Raw genomic sequence first — 15,453 nt, 5'->3', positions numbered from 1 at the left:
CCGGGCCACACAGTACCACCCGCGCGCTTGCAGCCTCGAGATAATAGCCTATTAGTGCAAGTGGGATTAATTTGTAGCCAATTACAACCCGTAGAGTTGAATAAGAATGCATAAATAAGGAGGGAGATGGCGACGCACAGGCCTACACACACACACGGGGACAAATGTATGGTAGAGGCTCCTCGAGTGGCCTGCTAAAAGCCAAAAACGGAGACAAGAACTGAGAGAGAGAGGGGGGAGAGAGAGGGTTCTTCACTTAACTAATGGGGGAGAGAGAGCAAGCGAGGGGGGAGCAGGCTAGTTTTAACTATTAGAGAGATAGATCAGTCTGTCCCGCCTTCAACTCCTGTCAGGCTTCCAGAGCGCGCAAGGCTGGAGGTCGGAACATCGCGCGCTGTTTATGTGTGCGTGCCAGTACGGGATAACGGCACGGTACGAGACGGACAGACAAAAGATCGCCGGAGACGCTGAGTTGCAGCGGCCGATGTAGAGGATGAAGGCCGGAGAGAACAAGTTTAAAGTTTGACGGAAGCGAGAGTCCAGCTAAAGCTCGTATTCTGCCCAGACTGTCCGGATGCCAATGGAAAACTTTACCTGGGTGAACACACCGCTTGAGACAGAATGCTGACGGGACACATGAACCGGCCTGTGGTGTGAACTTGTTATTTGACATGAGTATCATCCAAGCTCTTTAAAACGACTTGGTGTTGATTTGTTTCTTTAAATTTTCATCTCTAACGGATTGTTATTATATGGGAAAGGGAGAGTAAAGTGATGAACCGGGACAGAGCGGATGGGGTCCAGACCGTGATAAGCCGGGAGAGAGCTGCGGCGGGGCCAGTGACGGACGCCGTGCCACCCGTCATGAGTCGGGACAGAGCGCTACCGGCGCCCAGCGGCGGGGACGGCGTCCAAACTGTGGTGAGCCCGGACAGCGGTGACTTGTTAGACGGAGCCGCCGCAGGGGAGAAGCGGCTCTTCTCCAGCGCGACCGCCGGCGGCAGAGATGCGCAGGCCACGGAGAACCACTCGGAAGCTCCACCGACGAATCCGGTGTTGGCCCCGCCACAGCAGGTAGGCTAATACGGGCACGAGCAAACTTTGTGAAGCGCTACCGGAGCGGTGCGTGACGGTAGCAGCAGACAGTAACGGCAGACTCTCAGGTAGCCTATATAGACCAGCGGACAGGACACAACCGGGACACTGCAGCATAAATAAAGAAGCATCGAGACAGACAGATATTACATTACAGGAAAGAAGGATGGCACGAAAAGTAGCTGGGCGAGCAGAAAAGTAAGAATTCTTAGCACAGGGAGCAGCCGAAGCACCGAAAACGGAAGACGGTTTTTAAAATAAAATTATTTGGTTACTTGGTCCTGTTGTGTAACTGCTATGATTCTTTGTTTTTAAAATGTGGCCCGTGTTGTCAGGTTATGGGTCATATTATGGAGATGAGGCCTTTAATAAAATGCAGCTGGAAAGTGTGATCGGAAAGAGACAAAATAAAAAGTTCTAAATTAAAAGCATTCAAATTCGCTCCCGTAAAGGACACCGACTTTTATTTTGTTATAATTATTATTGCTCTAATTAAAGCTGTTAGATTTTTTTCGTTCGTTTCTGAACGAAATTAATTGAATTCAAAATAATTCAAAGTAGGCCTGTTTGTAAAGACGGGCGTTTCTCTATATTTTTTCCATAGACGCGAATTTGTTTATTCTTAAATAAAACGTGATTGTGTTTATTCGCAGCTCTGATTGTGGCATTTTTCCATTAGACTATTCTTATCACCAGTTGTTAATACGCCCCTGGGTCTTTCTCCAGAGGCTCCCTGGGATTATTTAAAGAGAGAATATTAATGTAGGATTATTCATGTCGACATGCTCAAGACTGGCCTCATTAATAAATGGATGATCCTAATCAGGATGTAATGCAGGGAGGGGTGGAAACAGAGTCACTGCACCACCTTTTATCTGTCTTTTACACTTGGCTACCTTTTTGGCTCCACATAAATTATGATATAAAAAGTCTGAACATTTCTACATCACACTGTAAACCTTATGCCCACATGCAGGTTCAAACAATCTGGTAAAGCAGTATTTTACCTTAAGTGTAAGCCTTCCCCTGAACTCACATATTTTCCAACCAATTACGTGTGGAAATGTAAAACTGAAGTTTTAGAAATCTATAGACTGCACTACTTAAAATGGGATTGATTCGTTTTTCTTCTGATAGCCTATTGACCGCTACACAGCCTGCGCAGGAAATGCAGCTGATCTGTGTTCATGTTTGCTTTATGAACACACTTTACCGTCTGTTTTATTGGATGTGATGTGTGCTACCAACACCTAACACTGGGATTTGTCTTTGACTTTAACACTGCTTACTACTAATAGTAATAATAGTAATAATAAAAATAATAATATTTAAAGTGATCATTATTAATATTACAATTAAATATATAGCAGTTAAAATGCGTGGCAAAACGTAATTGTGGGGGGACAAGAAAAAAAAGCAAGTTCAAATAAATTCAGCTATACGGGATAAAAGGCGATGATGTCTTGTTTTTTAACTAAATAAATCATTCCCATTTGTTACTCTCCAGGGCCCCATCGGGCACCGGACAACTTCTTTCTCCGTGCTGGACATCCTGGACCCCAACAAGTTCACGAGCAACCGGCGACACCAGCTGCAACAACAGCACGTGAGCCACCGCGGCGAGCTCGAGCAGAGCGTGTACGGAGCGGAGAACCGGAGAGGAGGAGCCGGGGAGCGCGAGCCCAGCCTCGAGGCCAGCAAGGGCTACGGTGCAGACGGATACCAGAGCAGTAAGTCTCCGTGGACTTCAAACCAAGTCCATTATCGAATCATTTATTTTTAATTTCCTTTAATTTCCCGCCATTGCGTCAGTAACGTCTTTTCCTTCGGGCAGCTGAATTCAGTCGAACTGCTCCTGTTACGGTTCAAAGTCCCGTTTCCTTAGAAACCACTCTGAATGATTCTGCAACATCCTTTAACGTTTTCAGAAATTTGACCTGTTTTTTTATATGATTAAAATAGGTGTGCGCGCGAGCGTGTGTGCTCGCGCGTTTGTAGTTAGTAATTAGGTTGTTTATTTTCTGTGTCATTCAAATCATATTTATTCTTACCGGTGAATTAACTGATTTATTCATGTATAGTTAAACATACCAACATTAGCCTGAGTGAAACCTAACCAATGTAACCGTTTTACCCCAAATCGAATATAGAGCTTTTCCATTTCTACTTTAATATAGCCCGTTTACGCTATTTATCAATAATACATGTGTTGTGAACACCGCTAGGCTTTTCCGACGGAAGAAGAAGGCCTTTCTAATTGTGATCATATTTTAAGGGCACTGCATTGTTGTGTGTGGTTTCACTGTGACCTAAGGATTCTGGTTTTAATTACCCACCAGTTGTTGTTGGGCTTTTGCTTCGTCCGTAAATATTTTCTCACTAAACCCTGATGTCACACAGAAATCTGTGTTCCAGGCCACTTATTCGGTGAAATCTTGTGATGATGTAAGAGATGAGAAAACTACCGAGTACGGACCATTAAAACATGGAAGAATGGGGAGAACGAGCTCTCTGGTTTTAAGTTTAAAACAGCATCTGTTTTTATCTAGAATTAAAAGGAGCAAAAAAGTTAATTGGCTGCAGTTCCTGTGTGTGATCGGTATTATTGGACAGGTGTGCACTAAGTTCATGGACCCCACGTAAACGCAGTAGCTCCAATCAGCTCCGTCTCCTCGATTTCATATTATTATAATATTGGACGTTTTCCTCCTTTTGTCCTCTTTTCTTTGTTTTTTCCGTCACATTTTTATTTTCCTTATTTATTTATTTTTAAATCTCTCATTTGTTTTAATTAAATTTTCCGTACATTTTACAGATTTCAAATCAACAAAATTCTGACTTTATTTTTCAGAAGCAGACACAGGCATATACCCTACATCATAAATAATTATAACTTCGTGATATAGTCGAGCTGGGTTAAAAACAAAAGCTCAAAACAAAAGAAAAAGAAAGAAAACAGTAAAAACATCACAGGAACGCATGCACTGCTGTTGTAGTTTGTATACTATTATTCTGTTTTATTATACTGACTGCCAAAAAGTATCCCAGCACAGTGAAACTAGCGAAATACATATCACGTACAGACTATAATAAATATAGTGGTAACATAAGGCTTTATTTTTAACGACTGTAAAATTTTTAAAAATAAAAATTTAAATTAGAATCAGTATATGATTAAATGGCTGGCGTGTTTTTGCAAAAACAAACCAAATTATTATTAATTTCTGTTTGTTATAAAATGGACAAGAAACCATCTCACCAAGCATCATGGTTCCTTTATTCTTAATTATTTTTATTAATATAATAATAATATTATTATTATTATTACATATGAGAAAAATGAAAAAGTGGACATTTTATGAGTAAATTACATGTAAAACATAATCTTATTGAGCTATCTTTTCTGCACACCTGTAAACATGCTTGTTTTTTAAATTTCTCTCAGGTTCTTCTGTCTACATCATCACAGCTAAACTAACCCTTCTGTGTTAGCTTTCATACATATTTTGTCTCTGATTTAATCTGTAAAACTACACAGTCTTACTCCAGATGATCTAACACATGCTCAGTCATTTTTCAGTGGAAATCATGCAGGTGGATTTGTCACTGGTTAATAAATGCTTTTATTTTCTCACTTTTTTTTGGGGGGGGGGGGGGGGGGCGGTTATAACAATATAATGTCTTACATTATACATTTTTAAAAATATATAATTTAGTATTATTCAAGGTGCAGTTTACTTTTTCTTGCCATTTAAAACTGTTGATGTTGTCGAGATTAAGGACAAAAGGAACAGCATAATTGGGACATAAATATTCAAACCAATAACGTGAAAAAAGCACACACAGTATCTCTCTAACATTAGCAATAAGAGCATTTGCAGGGATGTAAGCACATGTGTGCTGTACATGTTGAGGTGGACTGTGCTCGGTGTTTTCATGACATGTACGTGCACAATGCACAAACTGTATGAAAGCTTAGCGTGAACGTCCAGATCGTTTTTGTCCCTAACGTATAATTGCAGAAAGAGTTACAGTTTCATTAAAGACTAAAGCACCATGTGCTCCTCTGAAGGGCTGACGTAAAAGCAGTCGATTTGCAGCTAAAATATTTAATTGGACATTTAAGAGGTCCAACAATGTCTATTAATGTTTTTCTGCTGATCTGTGGTACCTTAAAATCCACCATATTCCAATGCTTCCAATGCTCCATTGTTATTTTAGCACACTATTAGTATTCAAACACAATTTCTTTTGCCTGATAATCATCTAGTATATTTTACAGTGCACAGTAATGTACGGTGATCAGTTTATGGTCATTTCATACCTTTTCGTTTCGTCTGAAGATACTGTTTTCAGAACCTTCTTGATCTAATTGCCTTCTTATTTCTGTTGATTTTATCGTTTTATTCCCAAATATTGCCCTCACTCATTTAGCCACAAATGAAGTAAGACACCACAGACTTATGATGCAGTAATCGTGTGATGAGTAAACTCCAGAAAGTGGAGCACATAGCAAAAAATGATGATGGATACCGGATGACACAGTGATTAATACTAATGGAGAGTTGGCAGCTCATTCTTGCCCTCTGGCTCTTTAGCACTTTACTCAGGTTAGGCTCATGGCTGCTCTGTCTTTGGAAACTTGACGTGTTTATTCATTCAAGATATTTTTAAATTCAACTGCAAGTTTCTGAAGGAAGCGTACAGTGGCCATAATTGGGACCGCAGTTCAACACTCACTGATTATGCTGGGAAGAGACTGTTTTTCCATATAGCAGATAATTAAGATAATTACAATCCTCAGCTACATTTTTAGATTAATTGGCCTACCGTGGCAACGGTAATTATGAGGAGATAGGGGTAAATAGATGGGCCAGTAAACTTAGTACTTAGAAGACCACTGTTTGCTTTATGGCCAGCATTGCTTCTTCTAGCTCTAACCATTTCATAATCCATACCACCAATTTATTACTGCAACCAAGAAGCTGAACCTTAAAGTATTTATTTGAAGCCAAACCTTCTTTGCAGTGAAGAAATAAAAATGTTTCTGATTGTAACTGATGAAATAAGACTTCAGTTTGATATTACAGAAAAGATCAATTAAAAAGCTCTAGTCATTTTATGAAGTCTCCATATTGTGAGCTAACTTGTTCATATGCATATTTGTCAGATGCTAATAATTTGAATTACACAATATTTTGGTATCTTTGTTTCTGTAGCTGTGACATTTGGTACCAAATCTAGTTTAACTGGCTTAACTTGCTAGTGCAGGACCTTGGTTAAACCATGGGTTTTATTTAGCCTGCCTAAATATCTTAAGGTATTGGTAGTGATCCAGGTAGTGAACTACTTACGTAAGCCTAAACATGAGCTTGGTATGCCTTAATCTGAATAAACCACTTCATTAAGCTACTGTGGGCTGTAGAGACAAACCACCTGTACAACCATATAGGATGGAGAATCTGTTGGATGTTACATGTGGCTGAACTCTTTGTTGTGTGCGTTCTTCTAGAGGAGGGCTTTATATACAGAAGTCCGGATGAGGAAGACTTCCACAGATCTGGGACCCCGGACTCAGAGGCTGCAGACGGGCCCTACAGCAGTGAGGAGAGCAGCTCGGCTCTTCCCAGTAATGGAGACAGAGAACTAGGCCAGCACAGCCACCAGGATCCCAGCAGAGACACAAAGACCCCTAACGGAGGCCCCACAAGCCAGATCACCAGTCCCCAAACCAATGGGGGCCAAGGGGCCAAGCCCAAGAGGAAACGCTCTGGCTCAGACTCCAAGTCGGGGAAGCCCCGCAGAGCCCGGACTGCCTTCACCTACGAGCAACTGGTGGCGCTGGAGAACAAGTTCAAGTCCACACGCTACCTGTCAGTGTGTGAGCGCCTCAACCTGGCCCTGTCCCTCTCCCTCACTGAGACCCAAGTTAAGATCTGGTTCCAGAACCGGCGAACCAAATGGAAGAAGCAGAACCCTGGAGCCGACACCTCGGCCCCCACGGGAGGAGCAGGAGGCACGGGAGGCACAGGGGGAGGAGCGGGAGGAGGCTTGGGAAGCCTCAGCCCTCTGAGCCAATCCCCTCCAGTCAGTGGGCATCTGGCCATGCACACAGGCTATGCCGGCCACCATCACCCCCCTGCTGGGAGCCTTGTCCAGCTGCCTTTCCTCACCGCCAGCCACGTCCTGTCTCCCTTCATGCTGGGGACACAGAGTTATGCTGCACCTGCGTTCTACAGCACACACCTGTAGATACACACAAACACACACAGAAGCCCTGACTGAAATGTCCCAGTATGAACTGCAGCACAGCGTTCAGCTCCTCCCCCTTTTTTACTACCGTTTAAAGGCTTTAATTTTATTTTGATAGAATGTTAATATCTTGCAGAACTGTACATAAATCTATGTTCTAGCTCTGAATGCTGTTTTAAACACTGTAATAGACAAATAGTTGATCTCATTGTTTTCTTTTCTAAAGTCTGTAAAAATATTGAATGTTTATTTAAGACTTGAGAATGGCTTGATCTATTGTCAGTACCATGTAACTCCAGCTGTGATCGTTTTCATTTCTTTTATTTATTGAGGTGGTTAACAGTTTCCATAAAATCCTTGGATGTACTGAGTCCTCAGCTCAACATGGTATTGTCCTTTGATATTAAAATGATGACAATTAAACAGAAAAGTATCCCAGTAATGTTTTTTTTTAATAACAGTGAGCTGAAGCGTTGGGTGCTGCAGTGCCTCAGAGGTAAGTAACTTCCATGCAGGGTTTGGGTGTGAAGCTAATCCTGGGCCTGTTGGTTGGTTTGGATATCTGTGAGGTTTCCTGTTTGTCAAAAACAAACCAATAAAAAAATCCAAATGGGAACTGGAAAATATTTATGCGAGGAAGGGGTTTGCAAACAATACAAATCTCAAAAACGATAAAGATAATTACAGTGAAATGACTTTTCTGTCATAGAAATATGAGACGTGACGAATATAACGTCGATTACAATCTTTCGTTAATGTTTTGACAGACAGCACAATAGGCCAATGACAATAAGAATAGCACTGAGCCGAGCCAATCATGTGCCTGGAAAACAGACTGAGCCGCGTGATACGGATAAGTTGAAGTAGTGCGCACGGACCGCAGCGGGAGCCGCACAGCACGTGCAAAGTCCACTAAGAGTGCGCGAGATTTTCTTTTAATAAAAGGAAATTTGAAAATTGAACATTTTAACGAAAACTGGAGCGACAGTGTCACAATGTCACCATTTTTGTTTGTCTCAAAAGACCAGAAAACTGTTGAAAAGAAGCGAGAGTGCAGTGAGAGTTTGCAGTTTTTGCTTCTTTGTCGGACTTTAAATACTGTGCTTGAAGCATGTGCCCAAAGAGCCAGTAACAGGAGCATCTGGAGCAAATCCCTGCTGAACAGAGTGTCGAGCGGCCTTTCTTTAAACATTTCATTATTCCAGATGATTTAGTTTCAGTTCAGCTGAGTGTATGTCCGTTTGTTTATGTTCTCCTTTATTTACATTTGAGCGCCTTTAATTTATAACAATATTTTTTTTTTAAATTTTATCTTGTAATGATGTCTACAATATTTATCCGGAAGTGACAAAAATGTTTTATTTGTCTGTTTTTGTAATACTTGAAGCTTTTGATTGGTCAGGATTAAATAGAGCTGTATCATGTTCCACAGGACATTTATGGTCTGACACAAAATGAAAAACATTTAATCAAAATGAATCTTTTATCTTCAGTTAAAAAAATAACAATAAAAATAAATAAATCCAACTTATTTTAGCTCACGAGCCTCAGGAGTGAAAGTCTTCACAGGACTCTGCAGTGTTGGCAAATCGAAGAACATATTTAAGAGGAAACGGCATCAAATCTAGTTGGTTTATCAGTCATCGTTAAGTGTAAGCATCTCTCTGAGTGGGATTCTTTTGTTTCGTGTTATTATCAGAGAAAAGCGCCAGTGTTAGTCTCTGTTGCTTAAAAGGGGAAAGTGCTGTGACAACCAGCCTGCTTTCAAAGTGTTTGTGCTGCTGTTAAATATGAAGAACATGATTCACACACTGCGTATAAAACACGGATCTATAGCCACCCTTACTGTAGGCATGTGTACATTTTTTTTCCTCAAATGGCTATTTGCAAAATAGTTTTAGGCATTTCTGCATTGGATGTATTTTTCAGCCCTCCGATCAAAATAGGAACAACAGATGAAGTAGAGTCTGCAGCATGATGTCAAGACATCGACAGGACGCTGACAGTCAACACAGAAGGAGGTCAAATGCTCCAGAAAGACACGCCTCCCGGATATTAATGATAGAAAGCTTCTTAAAAAAAAGCAGCGGCCACCCTTCAGTAGTAGCATTTTTTCATTTAACAAAAAGTGATATAGAGTAGTATTTTTTTAGTTTCACATGAACTTTGCATATTCATGCAGCGTCTGTCAGCTAGCATGCCTCCATCACTTTCTGCAGTCACTCCACTGCAAGAGGCCACACGTGTTTCAAAGGTGCGTTGATATAATCCCTGAATAATTTGTGCAGCGTGTCCGGGTGCAGTGCATATCACTTTGACTCCCACAACATCCCATCCTGAACTTAAATTGCTTCATATAGAATACCAAGTTAGAAGACGGTACTCTGTGCACTCATCCAGTAGCTTAACAATCTACAGCCAATCATATGAAACTGCTTAGAGCAACTGAAGTTCTAGTTTGGTTAATAGTTTAACTTGAAAAAGCTGTGTTGAGGTTTGGGTTCAGATCTCAGCACAGCTTAAACAAAAGTGTTGATACACATTTGGCAGCACAATTAATGCTTGAAGCTATATTATCACAGTTTTTCCCCACAAACTGGTATAAATGAAACAAGCCCAAAACAGATAAATTAGTGTGTGTGGGAGTGACTGACTTTTAGAGCTACAGCTCCTTGTTTCAGCACACCTGTCAATCACGGCAGCCACACCCCTGATTTAAGCTTTCCAACTGTCACGAAGGAGGAACCCGCTGTTATGCAGCAGGCTGTAAACATGTTCCGTAGTTTTTGCTGTAAACTGGACGTTTTAACATGACGGTCATTGAGGACTCACAAATTTTTTTTAACCAGGATCAAGTGGCCACTAGAGGAGCTGCAGGTTTTAGCATTTCTTATTAATAATGATAATAATAATAATAATAATAATAATAATAATAACCAGCAATAAAATGATAGCTGATGTTTGGACAGGTGTGGATCCCAGAATCATTAGATTTGTTATGTCATCATTGCAAAAGTACCGACTGAATAACTCGTTCCATGTGCCTGTTAGACAGCACAAAGGAACAACCATGTTCTGCATAGACAAAATTGCCGCCTTTATGGATAATATAGAAGTCCAAGGGATTTAATGACGCTGAAACAGTCCGGAGTGAGGTGGTAGGACAGGCTAAGGAAGTCTGTGTGAGTGTTTCAGGAACGGCATGTCTGCTGGGGAGGAGTGCTGGTGGATCCTCGTGGCATCAGATCAAGGCAGCAGCAAGCAGTGAAGCCTGGAGAGGCAGAGCAAATCATGGATGAGATGAGGCTTTAAGGTGTCCCATGGGAGGCCAGGACCAACCCTACAAAATCCACAATCAGAAGTCAGCGGAGTACAAGTTCCAACCATTCATCCATCCTCTCCTGCTTATCCAGTACAGGTTTAATGGGGGCTGCAGCCTATCCCAGCTGTCATAGGGCCAGAGGCAAACACAGAACACTCACACTCACACTTACAGCCTATTAAACTGACCCCATGTAAGTCTTTGGACTGTGGGAGGAAGCCAGAGAGAACCCATGCAGACATGGGTTTCTCCACACAGACACGTTGACGATGTGACCCCAGAACCTTCTGTGACACAACAGTGCCAACAACGCCACGTTGCCCCTACCAGGCATCAGTTGTGCTATGAGAAATGTAGGATCTTGTGTTACTGAAGCTAAATTATTTAGTTTCAACCATTTGTGAAAAAACATTCTCTGTAAGACGTGTAATTTGATGGAAATGCATAACTGAGCTGTGAGCTCTTCATTAAGTGCAGAGAATCACAGATCACAGAGAAAAGATGCAAATCATTTTTCTTAAGCTGCAGGATGTCTGCTGTTCTCGTGATGTCACTGCAATGTAAACCAAATATCACCTGTCTTTTCAATATAGTGTTGCAAATATATATTTATTTACTCCCCTTAGTTGCCACTTATTCCTAAAATAGCTTCACAGGAGAACTTTCCCACAGTCAGTGTTGTTGTGTTCAATGAATCTCGTTTGAAAGGACAGAAAAAAGGCAAAAATGTAACAAGATGCAGGTTTACAATTTTATTCTCACTAAAACACATTTGAAACCTGTCAGTCGCACAAAACACCGACGTAATAAGAAAGCGTAAAAGTCAGCTGATCACTAGCTTTAGCTTCAGCTGCCACAGAAGTGATATCATATGAAACAACTTTCATGTCCTGTATCGAGCATCAGCTTTGAGGTAGAACACACAGAATCCTTTATCATCATATTTCCCAGCAATTATTGAAACACTTCTTCTTTCATTACAAAGAAACAACAACTCTGGACCCTTAACATTTCACCTTTATTGTACAAAACTGTGGATCAGGTTTGGCGATTCAGTCTTCCAGCTTCCGCCTCCTTCACTGTTCCTACAGAGTCCGCCTCATAAGCTCAACTACAAATACAAAAAGTTCCAATTTGAAATGTGACAATGCATTCTTTAGCTCCTTGTTTCCCTGAATCTCTACAAGAGGTGGAGACATAAAAGAGACATATAAATAACAAACGATAAACGCAGGAGCGGTCGGGGGCTGAAAGGTTACTGAGAGCAACGCTCCACCCGTCTGACTTCAGTTAAAGGCACACGAGCTTAGTTGAGAGCATAGTTGAACTGGTTGGAGAACTTGTCGTGTTTCCTCTTGTCGGCCTTATTCATCACCTGAGCCACTCGTCTCAGGGAACTCCTGAAGGGAGGGAGAACAGAGCAGGGAGGAAATGAGAAGGATTGATGGGAAAAATCCAAAGAAACAACAACTTTAAGCCCAGGAGCTAAAACCCATTCTGCTCATCTCTAGCTCCATATTTCTACTCTTAGACTGTGATACTTGCCTCCACAGTTTAAAAAATAATGAATCATTGGTTATTTTATGGACTTGGTCTAGGGCCTTGGACTAAGAGCACTTTGAGAATCAACTCGATGGTGCAAAAATAGAATTTCATTTCCATCACAGTGTCATCTGTGGATTTGTTTTGTAGATTTGGTGAAAGAAAACAAATGATGTGTTTCTTGTGATATGATGCTAGTAAGTGCCTAAAATACACTGATTAATTGGGTCTTAGCTAGCCTACCCATAGATGACAGTTTAGCAGTGAGGTGCCTTTTTGAGGCCTGTGTTCAGTGGCTTAACTTTATTTAACTCGATGTACGCCACACTGTTTTGTCTATGACAAAGTTTCCATCTTTTAGTTAGTTGGTTGTTTCCAGTTTCACCAAGCACTTAGCTCCTACACTCAGAGAATCATCTAGAAGCTGAAGTTAGCATCCGTACTTGTTAAAGACTTTCTTCTCTAGTCTGCAGCGGGACGTGTTGCTGCTCTGCTTCAGGTCGCTGAGGTGGGGGTATTTCTTCTTCTTTCCTTTCCCTTTTTTACCGCCCAGCCGCTCAGAACCCAGGTCCTCTCCTGTTGCTGCCTCAATGTCTCGCATCAACTCTGCATCTCGCCAATCTGCAACAGAGAGACCAATGTTACTCTGCTCCTGGAGGACGTTTAGGATTCTCCCGCTCTTCATCGCACCTCATTCAGAGAGATGAAGAGGCGTGGCACTTTTGTCTATATAATCCAGCAGTGCGGTGCAAAGATCTGCCAGGTGGAACAGAGAGAGCTGCCGCAACAGTGGGACAAGATCAGAGGTCCTGAGAAAACTATGAAAACTTTTTTCATTTCAGCTGAGATTTGTTCTGTGCAGCAACATCTGTGGCTTTGACAGCAGTGGGCGTCCTGTAGCAGCACGGCCACGGGATTAAAAGAAATACCCGTTCACCATCGGACCACTTCACGTCAGCCTGGACTGACGTCCTGCCCCAGGATCCCTGCCAGGATTTACAAACAGGACTTTATGTTGTTTAATCCAATATGGCCATTAGGAAAATGTTCTCTGAGATCATAGACCAAGGCAGCTGAGGGGATTTTCTCAGACTTCTACACACTATTAATGATTTAAAAGAATCCAGGTTTCGCTTATTGTCCAGCTTTTCTATACAGCCTATGGACTAAGGTTAAGACTGGGACTGAAGCCTCAAACTGGACTAAAACAAACAAACATTTAAAAATGAGGATATTAAACTTCTCTCTGCACGCGTACTTTGTGTGTTTCAGCCACAAAGGCCTGGTGCGTGTGAGGTTACTCCCTGTATGAGCTGCTATGAAAGCCTAAAACTTGAACAAAAACCAATTTGACTGAGAAGTGTAATGAAGTAATTAGAAGTGATAATGTAAATGAGCTCACAGCGGCGGGCCTTACAGAGCACGGGTCGTAAACCGTGTGTCCTGCGGCTCATTCGGATGCAATTTTGGTGTTAATGAAAACTGTAACGTCATAATTCTGGCTGATAAAGTAAAAGCAGCAGTAATGCAGAGCAATGACGATCTAAACGAAGAGACGTTTCTAGTTAATGATGTACTGCGAAGGAATTCCAGATAAACCTGCGGTAATGCAAAGTAATTACACCGTGATTGTGATGGGCCTGAAGCCACACACTCCGTCAAAACACTGACCCCAGCTCAGAGCGAGCGTGTATGCAGGGTTATTAATCAGCTGCTCTGACCCGGGTCTGACTGGACCTTCAACTATCCCTCATCACACTCTCACACACGCTGGAGCAGTAATTGAAAAGCAGCTGGTGTATTTAGGGGACTCATTACTGCTATAAGAGGAGCAGCTGCATTTACATTCATGCGTGTTCAGAGTGTGTGTCACTTTGTTGTTGAAAGTTTCAGAGAAAATAAAAAGAGAAGAGATGAAAGAAGAATCGAAAGAAAAGCACGAGAGGAGAAAAAAGACAGGCAAGCGCGAATAACAGTGGGAATTTAATCAGTGTTGCAGCAGGGCTCTTTTCTCCGTCAACACCTCTTAGTCTGTCCAGCTGGGGTCTCTGTGTGTGTGTGTGTGTGTGTGTGTGTGTGTGTGTGTTAGGGCAGGGGGCAGAGGTGTGTGTGCGCCTGGGGTCTTTGGTTGGTTCAAATGTAACTCGGTTACGCATCACTTAACACAAGGAGCCTGCATATATGTGACAGAGTAGCACAGCATCCATTTCCCTCCTCCTGTCAATCACCTGAATGGACTTCTTATTTTTTGGTAAGAGTGTGTGTGTGTGTGTGTGTGTGTGTGGGTCTGAGTCAGACGCATAACGCAACATACAATTCTTATTATAAGACAAGAGCAGAGCTAAAAAAAAAAAGAGTAACACAGTCATGAGAAAAAGGACATTTGCACAGACCTCTGTGTCTCTGTGCAGGTAAAAATCAAAGCACACCCCATTGGTCAGTAAATTGTAGAACCACCTTCAGCAGCATTACCTTGAAATGTCTGTCTTCTGTGTGACTTTACCTGCCTCTGTTCTGAGCTCTGCGCCAACAGAACTTGTGCCCCGCCCACAGTTCTCTATGTTATACAGGTGATGTTGTAAGAGAGAAGCCTGCACCTTGAATGTGAGAAACTAAAAAACATTTGAGGTCAAGGAAGGAAGCTGGGAGAGGTGCAGCTTCCCACACCGTTTCCATGGCAACGATGACTGTTGTTTTGTTTGTCCCATGAATGCTGGAAGATCTGGATTTTGGCAGATGTATTCTACTTTTTCTTGTGTCCCTTTTTATTCATTCGTTTATTTTTAAAGGGTCACCACTCCTGAGTGCGCCTCTGCAGGCTCCCGCCTTACACCTCAGACATTATTTAACTTTCTAGTTGGGGTGGCTGTAGCTCAGGCGGTACAGCAGGCCATCTACTGATCGGAAGGTTAGTGGTTCGATTCCTGGCTCCTCCAGTTTATCCTTAGGCAATATACTAACCCCAAGTTGCGCTTCGATGGATGAATGTTCGTGAGGAAGCACTGAAAACGTAGAAGAAAAGTGACTGAGTGAATGTGTTGTATAGAGTGCTTTGAGTACTCTGGGAGAGAAGAAAAGCACAATATCTATAGTATATATATATATATATATATATATATATATATATATATATATATATATATATATATATATATAATATTCTGTAACTCTGAAACTTCTGTCGGTGCTATGCTTTTTGGAAATCGAATTTCCCAGAGGAACCCACCCGAGGGATTAATAAA

The 15,453-nt window shown here is 41.8% G+C and overlaps 2 protein-coding genes across 4 annotated transcripts in view; one reads left to right on the top strand and one right to left on the bottom strand.

Annotated features, from left to right (window-relative positions):
• The first annotated feature begins 323 nt into the window (after positions 1-323).
• Positions 324-7,752, top strand: nkx1-2b (NK1 homeobox 2b). 2 transcript variants are annotated; one of them, XM_085246496.1, is made up of 4 exons: positions 324-651; positions 762-1,074; positions 2,603-2,825; positions 6,608-7,752. In XM_085246496.1, the coding sequence occupies exons 2-4, from the start codon at positions 775-777 to the stop codon at positions 7,345-7,347; spliced, it is 1,263 nt and encodes a 420-aa protein (XP_085102622.1). In that variant the 5' UTR covers positions 324-651; positions 762-774; the 3' UTR covers positions 7,348-7,752. The 2 variants fall into 2 exon arrangements, with proteins under 2 accessions (XP_085102622.1, XP_085102613.1); XM_085246487.1 differs by having other exon boundaries at positions 324-1,074.
• A 3,656-nt stretch (positions 7,753-11,408) lies between these two features.
• uvssa (UV-stimulated scaffold protein A) overlaps positions 11,409-15,453 on the bottom strand; it is a 36,645-nt gene continuing 32,600 nt past the window's right edge. For both annotated transcript variants that reach the window (XM_085283314.1, XM_085283315.1), the window contains exons 14-15: positions 12,655-12,832; positions 11,409-12,069 (exon numbers count right to left, since the gene is read on the bottom strand). In XM_085283314.1, the coding sequence (XP_085139440.1) occupies positions 11,976-12,069; positions 12,655-12,832 (272 nt within the window). In that variant the 3' untranslated portion in view covers positions 11,409-11,975. The remainder of the gene's footprint in view (positions 12,070-12,654; positions 12,833-15,453) is intronic.

The sequence above is a fragment of the Mchenga conophoros genome, linkage group LG2 (genome assembly GCF_057382185.1).
Source record: "Mchenga conophoros isolate Kocher_MC1m ecotype Shallow Benthic linkage group LG2, M_conophoros_male_GT1.1, whole genome shotgun sequence".
Classification (NCBI taxonomy): Eukaryota; Metazoa; Chordata; class Actinopteri; order Cichliformes; family Cichlidae; genus Mchenga; species Mchenga conophoros.
The sequence above is the reverse complement of the archived record's forward strand: the minus strand, read 5'-3'. Positions and strand labels throughout refer to the sequence as shown.